This window comes from Salvia splendens, chromosome 10 (assembly GCF_004379255.2).
Source record: "Salvia splendens isolate huo1 chromosome 10, SspV2, whole genome shotgun sequence".
Lineage (NCBI taxonomy): Eukaryota > Viridiplantae > Streptophyta > Magnoliopsida > Lamiales > Lamiaceae > Salvia > Salvia splendens.
Window position 1 is genome coordinate 17308618 of NC_056041.1, and position 19396 is coordinate 17328013.

The 19396-nt window shown below is 35.3% G+C and overlaps 2 protein-coding genes across 3 annotated transcripts; one reads left to right on the forward strand and one right to left on the reverse strand.

The window, feature by feature from the left end:
• Positions 1–13135: 13135 nt before the first annotated feature.
• Positions 13136–14460, forward strand: LOC121751539 (LOB domain-containing protein 27-like). Of its 2 annotated transcripts, none has more exons than XM_042146293.1 (3): positions 13136–13779; positions 13869–14000; positions 14112–14460. In XM_042146293.1, exons 1-2 carry the CDS (start codon positions 13136–13138, stop codon positions 13984–13986), a joined length of 762 nt encoding a protein of 253 aa, XP_042002227.1. In that variant the 3' UTR covers positions 13987–14000; positions 14112–14460. The 2 variants fall into 2 exon arrangements, with proteins under 2 accessions (XP_042002227.1, XP_042002228.1); XM_042146294.1 differs by having other exon boundaries at positions 13872–14000.
• A 1239-nt stretch (positions 14461–15699) lies between these two features.
• LOC121753370 (inactive LRR receptor-like serine/threonine-protein kinase BIR2) lies at positions 15700–17989 on the reverse strand. Its single transcript, XM_042148658.1, has one exon. It carries the CDS (start codon positions 17749–17751, stop codon positions 15955–15957), a length of 1797 nt encoding a protein of 598 aa, XP_042004592.1. The 5' UTR covers positions 17752–17989; the 3' UTR covers positions 15700–15954.
• Positions 17990–19396: the final 1407 nt, after the last annotated feature.

Genomic DNA, 19396 nt, shown 5'->3' on the forward strand with positions numbered 1-19396 from the left:
GAAAAGCGGGCAAAAAACGGCCATATTTTTGGGATTTGGAAAATATTTTTTTTTATTTTTTATCATTATTTAAAATTAATTAACGAATTTTTTTAAAAAAATTATTCAAAGGCAACGGCTATGCCGTTGCCCAATCATGTGCCGCCACGTCGACTGCTCGCTTGCACGGACGGCGGTCTTCTTCCCCACCACCGCTGCGGATGCTCTAAAAGACTTTGACTATGAAGTATGTGTCATCTGAAATTAAAGCCCCAAAAGAGATGGGAAAAGATGATATTGTGACAGTGAAGCATGTGTCTTCTGAAATTAAAGCCAAGGTTGTACTAAAAAACCAAAGTAATGGAACCAATGTGGACCAAGCAGCTCCAGGGGGCTTAGCCGGCGTGGTTGTGAGTGGAGGAGTACTACTTGAGACCGATAAATTGTAGTAAGAGATAGTTATTGTTCAAATTGAATTTGAAATTTCAGATTGCAAGAAGTAAAAAAAAATATACAACAATGGCAGACCTTTCGTCATGGAGAAAAAGAAATTAATAATAGTATTGTTATATTGATATTTTTTTAAAATTTACTGATTAATAAAAGAAGTAATAGCCATGTACTAAGAGAAAAAAATTCTCTGGATCAAAATTTATTTAAAAAGTTGAAAACATATTAACACTTAATTGGTGACTTTCTTTAAATTTATTCAAAAGCAATTAAGTAATAATAGTAGTATTATATTATTGTAGACTCCTACAATAGACATTTACCACTCTTAGTTAATATGTAAATTATCTATATTTCATAAATAAAATAAATAAATATCATTAGTTCAAACTTAATTAAACAACGGTGACAGTCATTTATAAAAATATTTTTTTACCAAAGTTATACTCTATATGCTATATGGAATATAGGGTAGTGTTAATCTCCTTTTCCTCCCTTAGATTTAAGTTCCTTCTTAATATCAACCATTAGATTGATGGAATGGATGGACTAGATGAAGCATCACAAAATCATCCCGTGTTGCATTATTAGACTCATTCTGTGCATTATATGGGTATAATTGTAAAACTACAAGGAATTAAAACGGAAGGAGCGAGATTTCAGCGTGATTTTCTTAGACCTTCCATCTACCCACGTTCTCTCACTCCCACCGTCTCACTCCTCAAACCCACGATTCAACATCGTCTCCCCGAATTCCCCCCCCCCCCCCCATTTCCAAACCCTAGCAACCACTCCAATCCACCGGAAATCAACCTTAGTGTCGATTTTCGCTGTTAATTCAACCTTCCGCCGCCGTTTCACTGTCGAAAACTCACTCCCTTCGCGCGCGACTTCCAGTTCGAGTCGACAACAAGGTAGGGTTTTAACGCTTCAAATTTTCGTAATACCCACTGTTTATCGCCGATTATCACCGCTGACACACCACCTAATTGTCGATTCATGTTTTTCGCACTTGTTTTGGTCGAGATTTTCATAAATCGTAAAATCGTGTTCATTTGTGTTAGAGTTCTGTCTATTATTGAGGTTTGTAGTTAATAACTGGTTGACAATTTGTATTGAGCGAATTTGGAGAGAAGATGGTATCCGATTTGATATTTGGTTGAGTGTATGTTATATTATGTCGTGCATTATTCGATGGAATGTATACATTGTTGTAGGAAGTGTTGTGCATTATGTTTTAGGCATTATAGGCCTGTTGTTGTACATGGGTAAATGAGTGAATGCGGTAGTTGTATGTTCATTAGTTGATTGAATCTGTACATTATGTAGCTATTTCTATGCATTATTTATCATGGTTTAGCCATTATGTGACTTGTGTTGTACATGTGTCATAGAGTGAATGCAATATTTGGATGTTCATTACTTGATCGAATCTGTACATTACGTAGCTATTTCTATGCATTATTTTTCCTGTTTTATGCATCCTTTGACAGTTGTTGTACATGAAACTAAGAGTGAATGCAATATTTATATGTTCATTACTTGAGTGATTCTGTTCATTATTTGTTTATTTGAATGCATTTTTATTCTGTTTTATGCATCATGTGACTGTTGTTGTACATGAGTCAAAGAGTGAATGGAATATTTATATGTTCATTACTAGACCGGATCTGTACATTATTTAGTTATTTTAGTGCATTATTTATCATGGTTTATGCTTTATGTGACTGTTGTTGGACATGAGACAATGGGTGATTGCAATATTCGTGGTGCATTTGTTGATTTATTCTGAACATTATTTGATTATTATAATGCATTATGTATCAGTTTTTAGGCATTATTTTGAGGCTTCTGTACAAGGGTGTATAAGTGAATGCAGTATAACTGTCCACATGATTTATTCAGTATGTACATTATGTAACTAATTGTATGTTATTATTGTGTATGTTGTACACCATCAAAGCAGCTAAGATTGGACATCGACGAGGCAGTCGATGATATACTGTCAGCAGGAATTGCCCAGAAATTCCGGGAGCAATTATCAGAGGCCGGGACTAGTACAGCTCCGGAAGAGACGGAGGATAGGAAACCCAGGGGTAGGCACGTCGACCATCTGTATTGTCGACGGTTTCTGAATTGTATAAAGAGTTTAATTCCACGGCAGAAGGAAGCCGTCACGGAACTTGTACATGAGTCTAAGAGTTAATTCAATATTTGTACATTATTTAGCTATTTATATGCATTATTTATCCTGTTTTATGCATCATTAGACTGATATTGTACATGAGTGTAAGAATGAATGCAATATTTGTATGTTCATTACTTGAGTGATTCTGTACATTATTTGGCTATTTGAATGCATTATTTATCCTGTTTTATGCATCACGTGATTGTTGTTGTACATACTACACCCTAGCTCCTAGGCTTGTTAAGCCCTTAGGGAAAACAAGAAACGAGCGCCAAACATCGAAACACGGTACAACTTAAATGAAATGGGGCAAGATAAATGTTCATTACATATCACAAATAATGCATTCCAGAAGCTAAAACTTTGCAATACACTACATAATATGTACATTATGTATATCTGTTTTAAAAAATGCCTACGCGATATGCATGTGCAACCCCAGACGAATTACTGCAGCTCGTGTATTTGGACAACGTTTTTTAGACTTAGAACATACTACACCCTAGCCCTTATGCTTGTTAAACCCTTATGGAAAAACAAAAAACGTGCGCCAAACATCGAAACATGCTACAACTTAAATGAAACGGGGCAAGATAAAGGTTCATTACATATCACAAATAATGCATTACATAAGCTAAAACTACGCATTACACTACATAATATGTACATTATGTATATCTGTTTTAAAAAATGCCTACGCGCTATGCATGTGCAACCCAGACGAATTACTGCAGCTCGTGTATTTGGACAACATTCTTTAGACTTAGAACATACTACACCCTAGCCCCTAGGCTTGTTAAACACTTAGGGAAAATAAGAAACGTGCGACAAACATCGAAACACGACACAACTTAAAGGAAACGGGGTAGGATAAATGTTCATTACATATCACAAATAACGCATTATTGAAATTAAAACTACGCATTATACTATACAAAATATACATTATGTGCAACCCCAGACGAATTACTGCAGCTCGTGTATTTGGACAACATTTTTTAGACTTAAAACATACTACAACGTTTTTTTCAAACGGATAAAATGATACTTTTGTTTAATAATGATAGTTTTAGATTTTTGGATGATAAAATGATACTTTTGCATCATAAAATGATACTTCGAGCGGATAAAATGATAGTTTCAAATGATAAAATGATAGTTTTGTTTAATAATGCATAGTTTTAGATTTTTTGATGATAAAATGATACTTTTACATCATAAAATGATATTTTGAGCGGATAAAATGATAGTTTCAAATGATAAAATGATACTTTTGTTTAATAATGATAGTTTTAGATTTTTGGATGATAAAATGATACCTTTGCATCATAAAATGATAGTTTGAGGGGATAAAATGATAGTTTCAAACGGATAAAATGATACTTTTGTTTAATAATGATAGTTTTAGATTTTTGGATGATAAAATGATACTTTTGCATCATAAAATGATAGTTTGAGGGGATAAAATGATAGTTTCAAACGGATAAAATGATACTTTTGTTTAATAATGATAGTTTTAGATTTTTGGATGATAAAATGATACTTTTGCATCATAAAATGATACTTTGAGTCGATAAAATGATAGTTTCAAATGATAAATTGATAGTTTTGTTTAATAATGCAGAGTTTTAGATTTTTGGATGATAAAATGATACTTTTGCATCATAAAATGATAGTTTGAGGGGATAAAATGATAGTTTCAAAATGATACTTTTGTTTAATAATGCTAGTTTTAGATTTTTGGATGATAAAATGATAATTTTGCATCATAAAATGATACTTTGAGCGAATAAAATGATAGTTTCAAACGGATAAAATGATACTTATGTTTAATAATGCTAGTTTTAGATTTTTGGATGATAAAATGATACTTTTGCATCATAAAATGATACTTGGAGCGGATAAAATGATAGTTTCAAATGATAAAATGATATTTTTGTTTAATAATGATAGTTTTAGATTTTTGGATGATAAAATGATACTTTTGCATCATAAAATGATACTTTGAGCGGATAAAATGATACATTATGTGTACATTATGGGGATCGACGACCGAGTTCACGTTCACCAGGACTTCAAAGACCACGAGTTGAACCATTCAACTCACCAGCACAACCTCTTCTACAACCTTCTCAAAACACGGAATTTGAAACCTCGAGTCCACCTGCAATGTGAGAAAATGGTTATACCCTCATACGAGAAGCAAACGAGTACGATAACACAACTGAAGTCCTAATTTCGTGGGCTCACATTTCTGATGCTATTCTTTTGACAGATAGCAGCAAACATTGCATCATGAATGTCAAAGGTTTGCAATTTCGGATGGCTGTTGAAGAAGTCGACAAAATCAATTTTCCGAACAATAAGCATTACCGCAAAACGCTGGAAACTACAGAATAGTGCAGTGAGGGAGAAGGAAGATAACGAAATCTCTACAATTTTTACAGATAGCAGCAAACATTGCACCATGAATGTCAAAGGTTTGCAATTTCAGATGGTTGTTGAAGAAGTCGACAAAATCAATTTTCCGAACAATAAGCATTACCGCAAACCGCTGGAAACTATAGAATCGTGCAGTGGGGGAGAAGGAAGATAACGAAATCTCTACAATTTTGTTGAAAAAACCGCAGAGATGCTGAAGGGAGGAAATCATGGAATTTCCATAACAACCCACTTAATTGAATCTCTATTATACCCTTTACGTTTTTTAAAATGATTAAATTTGATAATTTCAGCAAATTATTTAGACCATAGGATTTGATTAAATTAACGCATAAGATTAAGAAGGAGAAAGGAGGAATGATTGGAAAAGAATTTGAATACAACTCTATATATATATATACCTATATATATATATATATAATGATATTTTTTCAGCATGCATAGAATGATACTTTTAATCCATAAAATGATATTCAATTTTATAAAATGATATATTTCGTCCATAGAATGATAGGTTATTAGGTTATCACCATAAATATGGGTTATCATATGATCACATCCCAGTGTGAAATCGTATAATAGTGTTTTAAGGTTACCTTAAATGTTTGTTTTTTATTTCTCTCACACTCAAATTGCTAGTTTCGGGGATAAAATGATAGTTACGGGGAATAAAATGATAGTTTCAATGGGATAAAATGATATTTTTGTTTAATAATGATAGTTTTAGATTTTTGGCTGATAAAATGATACTTTTGCATCATAAAATGATAGTTTGAGGGGATAAAATGATAGTTTCAAATGATAAAATGATACTTTTGCATGATAAATTGATTGTTTGAGTTTTTTGGTTGGATAAAATGATAGTTTCGGGGAATAAAATGATAGTTTCAGTGGGTAAAATGATAGGTTCAGTGATAAAATGATATTTTTATTTAATAATGATAGTTTTAGAATTTTGGCTGATAAAATGATACTTTTGCATCATAAAATGATAGTTCGAGGGGATAAAATGATAGTTTCAAATGATAAAATGATACTTTTGCATGATAAATTGATTGTTTGAGTTCTTTGGTTGGATAAAATGATAGTTTCGGGGAATAAAATGATAGTTTCAGTGGGTAAAATGATAGGTTAAGTGATAAAATGATATTTTTATTTAATAATGATAGTTTTAGATTTTTGGCTAATAAAATGATACTTTTGCATCATAAAATGATAGTTTGAGGGGATAAAATGATAGTTTCAAATGATAAAATGAAATTTAAACAATAATAAGTATAAAAAAACAAACCTGATAGAAATCATTATGAAATCAATTGATTATAGGAGGTGTAACTCATCGGACTTTTACCAATATTAGATACATTTATTTTTGTTTCTTCTCCTTATACCAATATTAGATACATTTATTTTTGTTTCATTTATCATTAAAATAAAATAAAAACATCTCAGATTTATTTTTGTATAATTTTGTTTCATACTATGATTTGTCAAGAAAAAAAAGATAAAAGGCTAATAAAGAGAAATTATGTGGGCAGGTGTGGATTTTCGCTATCATCGAAATTATGAATCTTTCTACAGATAATCGTATATGTTACTTTATTTGCCGTGAGAGTAAATCTTTAAATTTGTGATTTATTTGCCGTGAGAGTAAATCTCATTATGAGATGAGAGTGGTTTATTAATCAGTTGAGTGTGGCCTTATGGTTGTGGGTGTAGTTCCGCTGCAAAGATTCAGCGGCAAGTTGCATGATGGGTTGAATTGAAGCGAGGAAAGCATTGAGGGCTAGATTATCAACTCAAAGTATCATTCTATCCGGCAAAACTATCATTCTATCCGCCAAAACTATCATTTTATGTACATACCTACAAATCAGTAAAAGTATCATTGTATCAACTCAGAGTATCATTTTATCCGGCAAAACTATCATTCTATCCGGCAAAACTATCCGGATAAAATGATATATGTTAGGTTTATTGCATAGAATGATAGTTTTGTCGGATAGAATGATAATCTGAGTTGATAAAATGATACTTTTGACTGACTGATAAAATGATAAATGTTAGGTTTATTGCATAGAATGATAGTTTTGCCGGATAGAATGATACTCTGAGTTGATAAAATGATACTTTTGACTGACTGATAAAATGATAAAATGATATATGTTAGGTTTATTGCATAGAATGATAGTTTTGCCAGATAGAATGATACTCTGAGTTGATAAAATGATACTTTTGACTGATAAAATGATACTTAAATAAGATTTTACGTATTTAAATGAGCGAAATTTGTATATCATGGGAAATAAGATTTTACGTATAACTGAACCTCATACATACGTGTAACTGAACCTCATACATCTGTATATCATGGGAAATAAGATTTTACGTATTTAAATGAGCGAAATTTGGATACGTAAATTTTATCATGAGTGAAATTCAGAAATTAAATAAGCGAAATGACATATTTACCATCTGTGCCTTTTTTATGAAGGAAAGCTAAGTTTGAATCTAGACCACGTGATTTTAAAAATGTGTGGTCCAGATTTAGTTATAGGGTTATTACGGAAATTGGGGTTATCATTATAATGCACCCCTATATATATATATATATATATATATATATATATATATATATATATATATAGTAGTGTTATAGGGCAAGTGTCCATTAAGCACATAACTAGAGAACAAATCACAGCCACAAGATCAAGAAAATAAAGGGCTAGTATTAATACATGTGATTTTCGAATTTAAAGGAGAAATTAGTTCCAGCTATCACTAATTTACTTCACAATAACAAGGCGGGGCATAATGGTCATTGCACAAAAAAATTAGTTTACGTAAATTTTCTTCATCCATGGTGGAAAGAAGAGAGCAAGAGAAGCCGCTCGCCCCGGTCATCCCCGCCAACTCCAAGCTCAGCCCTTTTCCACCGGAGTTCATATCACACCGCCGCCACCGGTGCCTCAAGTGTTGCGGCTGCTCCGCCGCGCTTCTCCTAATCCTAGCCTTCACAACACTCATCCTCACGCTCACGATCTTCCACGTGAAGCATCCATCGCTCGAGATTATCTCGGTCAAAATCGACGGCCTCAATTCGTTATCCAACAACAACAACCCGACGCTGGTGGCCGGCGTCTCGATCAAGAACCCCAATGCGGCGTCGTTCAAGTTCCACGAGGCGGCCACGGAGGTGTACTACGACGGCTCGTGGGAGAGGATAGGGCGACACCGGGGGAGGCGGGGCACGGAGGGTGGATGTTTTGGTTGGTTTGGTGGCTGAGAGATTGGTGGGAGTGTCGAGATTTGAGAGTGATTTTGGGAGAAGAATTCCTACTATTTTTTATTTGATCTACAATATTTTCGTGTAATGTGATTTATACAACCGGAGGTTCCGGCTGTATACACCAAGTATTCTGTGGTTATAGTAATGTTTCTTTGATTTTTTGCTATAGTGATGTATTTTGTTAACATCAGTGAAGTAAAAACATGGTTAGAGTGATGTGTTCCACGGTTAGAGTGATGTTTCTTTGATTTTTTGCTATAGTGATGTATTTTGTTAACATCAGTGAAATAAAAACATGGTTATAGTGATATGTTCCAGGTGATGTTTCGGTGATTTTTTGTTATAGTGATGTATTTTGTTAACATCAGTGAAGTAAAAACATGGTTATAGTGATGTGTTTCAGGGTTAGAGTGATGTTTCTTTGAGTTTTTGCTATAATGATGTATTTTGTTAACATCAGTGAAGTAAAAACATGGTTATAGTGATGTGTTCCAGGGTTAGAGTGATGTTTCTTTGAGTTTTTGTTATAGTGATGTATTTTGTTAACATCATTGAAGTAAAAACATAGTCAGAGTGATGTGTTCCACGGTTAGAGTGGTGTTTCTTTGATTTTTTGCTATAGTGATGTATTTTGTTAACATCAGTGAAGTAAAAACATGGTTAGAGTGATGTGTTCCACGGTTAGAGTGATGTTTCTTTAATTGTTTGCTATAGTGATGTATTTTGTTAACATCAGTGAAGTAAAAACATGGTTAGAGTAATGTGTTCCAGGATTAGAGTGATGTTTCTTTAATTGTTTGCTATAGTGATGTATTTTGTTAACATCAGTGAAGTAAAAACATGATTATAGTGATGTGTTCCATGGTTAGAGTGATGTTTCTTTGAGTTTTTGCTATAGTGATGTATTTTGTTAACATCAGTGAAGTAAAAACATGGTTATAGTTAGGGATGTCAATGTATCCCGCAACCCGCGGGCTGACCCGAATAGCCCTCCAAATTTATAGGGTTAGGGCTGGAAATTTCTAGCCCGATAAAATTAAAACCCGATTAGCCCGCACCCGATTAACCCGCGACCCGTTAGGGCTAGACCCGAAAACCCGATGGGCTGGCCCGAAAACCCGATAAAATTTCTATTATTCTATTTTTTACTCATAATTCGACATTTTATTGATTAATTTTATAATATAGATAACTAAAAAAATAACTTTCAATTTTATATTAAATATATAAATTATATATTGAATTTTTATTAATATAATAATTGATAAATAAATTAAAAACTTCAAATTCACTTAAAAAAATATTTAAATTTCTACAACATGCATTAAAATTTCTCGAAATATCTCAAATATTAGTATTTGATCATGTTTATGATTGAGTTTGATCATATATCTCAAATGTATCATAATTAAATATTTTACATTTTATGAATATAACTAATTTTCATCGTTATTTATTGGATTGATTGCATGTTAATCTTATCGGTAGCAACCCGATTAACCCGCTGGGCTAGCCCGAAACCCGAGCTTTTAGGGTTAGGGTTGAACTTTTACAACCCGAAAAAATTCACAACCCGATTAGCCCGCACCCGATTGACCCGCAACCCGAGTAGGGCCGGCCCGAAACCCGATGGGCCGACCCGATTGACATCCCTAGTTATAGTGATGTGTTCCGGGGTTAGAGTGATGCTTATTTGAGTTTTTGTCATAATGATGTATTTTGTTAACATCACTGAAGTAAAAACATGGTTATAGTGATGTGTTACAGGGTTAGAGTGATGTTTCTTTGATTTTTTGCTATAGTGATGTATTTTGTTAACATTAGTGAAATAAAAACATGGTTATAGTCGGAATCGAAATAATCTTCGTCCGACCTCAGAATTGAATCCATTGATTTGAATCACGATGAACATTCAATCAATGAGGCTCTGATCGCACTTGTTAATTAAACACTTGTGCTTTGCTTCACCTTTTTCAATTTAATAGGAGTACCAAATAGCCTAATTGTTGCCATGGATGACCAATTGATCAAACCAATTAGGGCGCCACTGCTGTTGAAGGACCATCTGCTCGAAGACATGAGCTCATGCTCATCCAACGGCTTCAAATCATTCCCTCGCCGCCAATGCTGCACCACCCTCAGATTCCGCCGCCGCCAGAAAGCTCGCGCCGACTTCGTCTAACCGCCGTCGAATCCAGCTCTCTAGGCTCTCTAGAGCGTGATCACCGCTGTGAAACGCCTCCACTTCGGCGACGCAGAGAAGATGAAGAAGAACGATTTCAACAGCTCGTTTTTTCTGTTCTGGAGCAGAACATCGACAATCTCAATCTGGAAGGAAATGAATCGCGTATGAGCTTATGAATTTCATAATGTGATTTCCAAAAATACCCTTGGCCTATTTTACATTATTAAAATAAATAATATTTGTTGCATTTATTTGTGTAGCTGAGATTTGTTCTCTAGTTATACACTTAAAATTAGTTATACATTGATCACTTCTCTCTCTCTCTCTCTCTCTCTATATATATATATATATATATATATATATATATATATGGTTTTGATCCATGTAAAACCATTCTTAATACAAAAATGCAGAACCAAGCATACAAAAGTCATTTTTAGGTCATTGTAAGCTTATTTTTACGTCATTATAGTAAGGATGACATGAAATGATCTTAACATGACCTCAAATCCAAAGTTTATAATATGACCTAAAACTGCTTTACAATGACCCTCCGTGTTTTTGTTTAATTATTGACCATTGGATTGTCAAATCTCATGGTCTGGATTTTGTATTGAGATCAAGTTTTGTATTGATCATTTTCCTATATATATATATATATATATATATATATATATATATATATATATATATATATATATATAATTAGTGTAAGCTTCAAACAGATCACAACCATTGGATCCTTGAATTGGATGGTTGTGATGATCTGCATTATTTGACGAAAAATTTGCATTATTGGTCGGTGTACATTATTAAAATAAAAATCTACATTATTACACTATAATGGTGCATTATTAGTCGGTGTGCATTATTCAACTGAAAATCTGCATTATTAAATGACACGTGGAATTAATTTAACTGTCGGATGACAAAATCGTAGGGCTGAGATTCAGTTGAATGTTTGGACAATATTTACATGAAGGATATGAATACATCTCTATATATATATATTTGTGAAATACGAAGTAATAATGACATATCTTGAGTACAGTCTACTACACTAAATCTATAAAATTTTATGAATTATATTGTGTAATTTATGGCATTTGAAAAGAAAACATCAATTCGAACAAAGGTAAATTTCATGTTTAGTAAAGTACATAATGGAATATGATTAGTGGCTAACTATTTGCTAATTGCATTACCAGTTTTTTAGCCATTAAAGGATCGAGTGGTACCTAGTGTGCCACGTGTAAACTCATTATGTATTAATTAATTTGAAAAAGAGCATTTTGGTCATTTTTTATATATGATCGTTTTCGTGATTTTTGTTATGCCAACTAAATTTGAATGACATTGTATATGCATTAGATTGACATTGTATGCAATATGTGTTGACCTTAATTTGATTATCGAAAATATTGAATTCAAATAGTTGGAATCCTTATAAAATAATGTTCTGTGAAAAAATAATTTAAATTGAGATAGTTATATTAAAGTTTTGTAAATATTTCTAAAAGTTAGTTATAACTAACAAAATTCAATATTCATTAATATATCTAATTAATATTATTACCCACCAAGTTGACATCAGTACACCCTAATTGATATTATTATAACAACATCACACATGAATTGATCTTTGGTCGTTCGTTTTCATATCAAATGAATTATATTTAGTAATAATTATGAATTAAAGTGTACTTAGCATCCTAATTAATAGGACTATGATTAGATAGAACATATCAATATTGTTATAGACGTATCTACCATAGTGGTGTGAAATATTAAAATAACAAAAGATATTTATATTGTGATTAATTTAGATTATATAATTTCACACAATAATATAAAATGTCTAAAATCCATGAAGCTCAACTTATTTAGAAACCGTTTTTGTCCAACCAATAAATCAAAACTTGATTTTAAATTAGGTGAGTATATAGTTGTAGTTTTTCAAAAAAAAAACTCCAATAAATTAAATACATCTACTTTTAATAGAATAAGATCTATCGGTTTCATTTTTTTGTCATTATATATATTTCTTTCATTATTACTTAATTATTTTCAATACCTTTTAAGTTTAACTTTGTATCCTCCTAGAAGATTTTTCAACGTTGTTCCCAATAATTTATTGCATTAAAATCAATTTATTCTGTAAAATTTATCATCACTTTTATTTAAAAAATCATCATATTAATTAATAAATCTAAAAATAAATACTATATAGTTCATACTTTTTCAAGAAAATATCTAATATTTAAATAAATGTGAATTATGATATACTTATAAATATCATATCCTCATAATAGATTCCGTTGAAATAATCAGTATTTTCAAAGTGGGAAGATTAACATGAATCTTAATCTGTTTAGATACCTAATCATCTATTAATTTAAAAATACATGAGAGCTAAATCGATAAAGATGAGTCAAAACCCTTAGAATTTTAAAAACTACACCCCCTAATTATCCGTAATTCTCAACAATTTTACTTAGTCCACCATCATAATCCAACAAATCTAACACACGTCTAATATCCCTTCCTATAAGATCGTTACCCCATTTTCCTCGGCGGTTTCCTCTTCCAATAAACACAGAGCATGACTGTCAAGGGCGGAACCACCCCAGCCTGCGCCGCCTGCAAATACCAACGCCGCAAGTGCAGCCCGGCCTGCCCCCTCGCCCCCTATTTTCCGGCCAACCAGCCCAAGATGTTCCAGAACGTCCACCGCCTCTTCGGCGTCTCCAACGTCACCAAGATCCTAGAGAAGCTCACCAACAAGCTGGACAAGGACGACGCCATGCGTTCGATAATCTACGAGTCCGACATGCGAGAGCGCTTCCCTGTGGCCGGCTGCTGCGGCGTGCTTGCGCACCTGCAGCAGCAGCTGATTGCTGCAACCAAGGAGTTGGAATACGTCAATGCTGCCCTGCAGGTCTGCAGGAACCCGTGCCGGGAGCAGATGGTCGAGCAGGGCCAGATGGCCGAGCTTGTACGGGAGCAACAACAGCTGCAGATGGCCGAGCAGGAACAACAACAACAACAACATATAGTCGAGTACGGAGGTGAGCAGTTTGTTTTAAATGATGGAGCGGATATGATGAGCGTGATTCGGGCGTTTGGAATGCAGACGGATGTTGGTTTTGATAGTGAAGCGCAGCAACTTAGCAATGATATATTTGATCATGACAGAAAATCTTATTATAATCCAACTAGTACTATACATGAAGAATTTGAGTCCAGGTAATTTAACTATTTAGTTTGTTTGGCACATCTTATATTCGAAGAAACCATAACTTATACTATTCGATTTAAATATTTTGACACATAAGTAGCCTGGAATCAACATTAGATGATGCGACGGAACAATCAACGTTACATGATGCGACGGAACACGGATGCCGGAGGGTGTGCGGCTACCGGAACCGAAGGGAGCTGATTAGAGTGTGAATGGTCTCGATTTTGTTAGTGGACCTTGCACTTCTCATTCTTTTCTTGGTTAATTATTTTTGTATGTCTCCATTATATGTCATAGAATACTGATACTGTGTATATTGTATTAAATAAATAAGCAGTGTTTCAAATAAACAATGGACTGAATATTTTGATTTCGTCCCATCATCCTCCTGCATCTCCAGCTCTGGATCCGGAGCTCTGCGTTGCTGTCTACCGTTGTATGGTGCTTCCTTTTGAGGCAGGTAGTACAGCCACGGAGCCAGCTGGAATCGCTCAGTCAAAGTCGAATGTGATGAGGAGGGGGAAGGTGGACGATGGCGCTGGAAATTGCGTCCATAGAAGTCTTTGTCTTCCTTTTTTTTGTTATCAAATGAATTGTTTTCAGTTTTATTGTATTTTGTCAAAGTGCTCTTTAAGAATAAACACGTTCGATGAGTTTGAGCTACTTGTGCTCAAGCGATCATCGACTTTTTCAGCTCCCCATATGTGGTGAAGTAGATTAATTAAATCACCAAGGTTGAAAGTTTTTCATTGATTGACCTTTAGATGTTAGTTATATTCAAAATGAAAAAAATCTCTACCCCAAAAATTGCATGTGCTGAAATTTGGTATACTGAAAAATCATACGCTAACGATTTCGATATGGTATAGTAATCAAGCTATCGATATGAAATGATCATGTGTGTTTTGACTTTTGATTGGCTTTCGGCAGTGTGGCATGATGTTCAAAAATTGGTCCATTAAGAGAAAATGATTTAATCAATTGGGCAACTATTTTTTGTTGGAGGATAACTAGACAACGGTCTAGAATATTATCCAAGGCAAGATGCTTTCGTAGTATAGAAGATGACCAATACACAATATCCTTTATAGGAAGCCATTTGTAATGCTTAAAATACAACATAACGAATTGTCGAAATTTACCTCTAAGTTTAACTTGGAAAATATTCATGAAACTTAGCTTTAGTTTAGTTCATGCAATTTAATTAGCCAAAGATTATAGCAGGGCTTGAAATTTTAGCTTTTCCACTTTGCCACAGTTTTTTGTAGCGTAAGGGTGAGATAAGGCAATTAAATGAGCATATTGTTTGTCTTTCTATGATAACCAGAATAACATTACTGAGAGAGACCTTCTATGAAGACCTTGGAGTATTTCCTAATTATATCCAATAAACCTAATTAATTCTAATAAAATATTATTACCATATAGTTAAGATTTATCAATTTGAATATTTAGTTTCCAATTAAAATTAATTAAGTTAATCGAAGTCAGAGACAAAGATGAGATTAATCAGTTTTGAGGTTATGATGACAGAAGGTTATCATACAATTTTTTAGAATAGATGTAATCCTCTGGTCCACAACTAAATGAAACATAGCAGTAAGAGTACAACTTTTTTCTTCATAGTCTTATCTATCTGAAGCTAATTGAGATGATTCTTTGAAACTTGGAGCATCACCAAAACAGGAAAAAATAAAAATACACAGTTGATTAATTGAAGGATGGCTAGTGGTCAGATATGTGCTCAAATCTAGCTTCTCATTGACTTATAAGAGTGGAAGAGAAGACATTCAACTGACTTCCCAATTTATTGGCTATGCCTATGGTGAATGGAATTCACTAATAATTCAAAATCATGTCCTATTGATTCAAGAGAAAATATTTTACCCACTATAGAGAAGGCACTACTTGTACACGCAAAATACTTCATGAAACAAGTTAAGACTTCCCAAAAGGGAAGAGCTTCGATTCAACTCTTGAAACCAATGTTTAGAACAGTAGGAAATAGCTTTTCATACAACAAATCTCAAACAAACACAGCTTCTCAACTACATATTCAGCAAGCGAGCTATTATACAGAAAATGTCGCAGTCCATCACACAGTTTTCTTTGCTTAGAACTCACCACCATACCACAGAAATATCCCTGTCCAATGATTCCTGCTCAACTCAATCCACATCTCAAATCGGACTCGCAGCCTCTTGTTTCCCAAACAACAGCGGAAACTCATCGTACTGCTCCGAGAAGCCCCGCTCCTCGGCCATCCCCTTGAGCGATTCATAAACCTGGTACATTGACCACCGGTCTTTGGGCCGAGCCACCACGCAACTACAAGCAATTTTCAAGAACTTGACAATGTCCTCGTCGTTGCCCTTCCCACGCAGCTGTGTGTCGATGCAGTCTTTCATCCGGTCTGCGCCACAGAGGTGGCTCACCCAGTCCACCAGATTGCCCTTAAACAGCTCATCGGCAGTGCTAACATCAAGAGGCTTTAGACCCGTTGTGAGCTCCAGAAGCACAACCCCGAAGCTATACACATCCCCTTTCAGAGAAGCAACCGGCGTGGTTGAGTACTCTGGAGCAACATATCCAACCTCACCCAAATCCCCATAGGCGAAGCTAGACTCGTTTGACTCGGAAGGAACCATGAGCCTAGCCAGACCGAAGTCCATGATCCTAGGGTCGAAATCCTCATCAAGGAGAACCACATTGGAGCTAATATTTTGGTGCAAGATTGGAGGGTGGCAACCATGGTGAAGCCAAGCGAGCCCTCGTGCAGCCCCCAGTGCGATCCTAAACCTAGTCGACCAATCCAAGGCGCTGGGGCTACCGGTCAAGGTGGAACCGAGAGTCCCATTCGATAAATGCTTGTAAACCAAGAGCTTCTCCTCCTCCACCAAGCAGAATCCCAACAATGGCACCAAATTAGGGTGCCTCAATTGCCCCAGCCTATTCATCTCCATCCTAAATTGCTTCTCCGGAATTTTACATGAACTCAGCCGCTTGATCGCCAGCGCTGATCCATCCGGCAACACAGCTTTATACGTTGTCCCGGTCCTGCTCGACATGACGACATTCTCCGCACTGAAATTGTTCGTTGAGGTCAACAAATCCGCCAGCTTCACCTTGACCAAGGGCTTCTGGAACAGCATCACCTGTGTGAGCTTATGAGCTCTCAATCTCTCAGACCAATTACTGCCACTGGCGTCGTCTCTCCCTCCGATTCCGTAGCCTCCCTTTCGCCTCTTCCCCGATCCAGTGAAATACCACCACCACAGGCCGAATGCTAGTAGCAGCGAAGCAGCGGCGCCGAAAACGCCCGCGGCAATGATAATCGCCAAGCTCTTCTTACTCAGGCCGCCGCATTTCCCGGCAGGACCGCCGCAGAGGCCGCTATTGCCGCCGAAATTGAGCTCCAATCCGGAATTAAACGACGGAAGTCTCCCTGAGAGATCGTTATTCGCCACGGAGAACTTCTTCAATCTCTGCAGATTCGAGAATTTGTACGGAATACTCCCCGATAGCTTGTTGTCATCCAAAATCAGAGTGTTCAAATAGGAGCAATTGGCAAGATCCTCCGGGATTTGACCGGTCAAAGCATTTCGCGAGAGGTCGAGAGTGGTGAGATACGGCAGCCATCTGCATATTTCCGGGGGGATCGGACCGGAGATGGAGTTTCCAGATAGATCGAGCGTTTGGAGACTCTCACAAAACTGCAGGGAAGCAGGAATAGCTCCGGCGAGGGCAAAATCGCGGAGCTCGAGGCTGATTAGGCGGTTCTCACGGTCATTCCAGCACGAGACGCCGACGAATCGGCAGATGAAACCGACGGAGCTGTTGGCGAAGTTCCACGAGTTGAGCTTATCGCTGGGATCGGTCAACGAGCTCCTCACCTCGCGCAGGCACCTGACGTCATCCTCGGCGGCGGCAAAGGAGAAGAGTAGCAGCAGGCACAGGAGGGGGAATCGGCGGTCCATTGCTGGATTGGGCGGCGGCGGCGGCGACGGTGGTGGGTAGGGTTTGATGATAATGGAGAATTAATGGAGAAGCATATCGATGTGCGTGTCGCCGGTGGGGTTGGTTTCGAGGGATAGTTTAATGGAAAATGATGAAACTTGAAAGTGATTAAAGTGGGGATTAGTTTAATCACTATTGTGGAGTTTGACTGTGTGTCTGTTGGTTTTGGCTGTGATATGATATCATTAAAATCGAATCCACCAAGCGTGGTTAATCTGATCGTTTGTTTAAATACATGAAAGCAGTTTCCAAAATAAATACATCCACTTTTAATTTTTCGAAATTGCGAATAACTCGATCTTGTTGATTAATATAGTATACATAGTAACTAAATTTATGGAGCCGCGTCCGCGTATGCAATTCTGAAGTATTGTTATAATGTTAGTACCTTTTAAGTACTGGATTTTGGTTATCAAAATTGATTATAAAATAATGTTGTCACGAAGTAGTAAAATAATATTGAAGTTGTTGCTACAAAATTCTCTTGATTCATTCATGCATCAATCATACCATTAGAAAACTATTATTGAGAATTTATAACGGCACTTTTGAATTTTGTAGTGGACCCTAAATGATGAGTTATTGTTCAATAAACATTGGTCTCTATCCAGTTTCCAATTAAATTTATTTATTTTATATCAAGAAAATACTAAATAGAGTTGTTTATGATCAAAATATAGACATAATTTGGGTATTTACACGTAACTGTATTTTTATTAACTTTCTCATAAATATATTTTTTGAACTATCTCAAATTTGACAATACATAATTTTTTATATATAATAATCACAGTTATGTCAATTCAATCCGACCAAAAAATGTAACACATTTGTTTGTGAATTGAGAGAATGCAATAATAAATGAAATTCAGATGAGTTATAAAAAGAAGTTTGATCTAGTCTACATCATACTACTTAATTGACGAACTTATACTACATTCGTTCATATGCAACATGCTATTGCCTTATTTGATAGTGTTTAAAAGCCTCGTTTAAAAGGTGGGTGTTGTGAAGTCTTTCTCTTATTAAACCAGGTATTCATCTTCTGATTCTGACTCGGTGCTTTTGCTTGTTTGCTAACACGCTAATCTCTATAACCCTTTTCATGGACCATTCAGCATTAACCGCGTCAAGTAGAAGCAAAATTTAAGGATTTGCCCGACAAAATATCAATCTATGCATGGATTGAACAAGACGATTATAACAGTTTTTAAGGAATGAGACCACCGTCTAAGGCGGATGCAACGATAAGCAAGGCCAAAATGAAGATCAAGTGAATATATCTATATACTTTCTGTTTATTCAAACATTACACCTTCCTTCCTTTTTTGGTAGGAATATAATTGAAATTTGACGTCTTTTCACACTCAAAATCATTCTTCAACGAAACAACATATAGCCCACTTTCGAAGGTCCAAATTTTTAACCATACATATCACTAGGTGGAAAATAATCTATTTCAAAACTTATGAAAATTCTTTGCAACTTACACAACAATTATAAACATTTGGTTGTTTAATCATCAATGCTACAAGTATATGTGTGCTTAGTTGATTATAATAGACTTTTACTATATATTTGTGATCACATAGGTGACAATATGTA

What these genes read in the sequence shown, in the direction of transcription:
- LOC121751539 (XM_042146293.1), top strand. Translation starts at nt 13,136, where the DNA reads ATGACTGTCAAGGGCGGAACCACCCCAGCCTGCGCCGCCTGCAAATAC. An exon ending in CATGAAGAATTTGAGTCCAG is followed by an intron (nt 13,780 to 13,868) that starts GTAATTTAACTA and finishes TTGACACATAAG; the next exon opens with TAGCCTGGAATCAACATTAG.
- LOC121753370 (XM_042148658.1), bottom strand. Translation starts at nt 17,751, where the DNA reads ATGGACCGCCGATTCCCCCTCCTGTGCCTGCTGCTACTCTTCTCCTTT.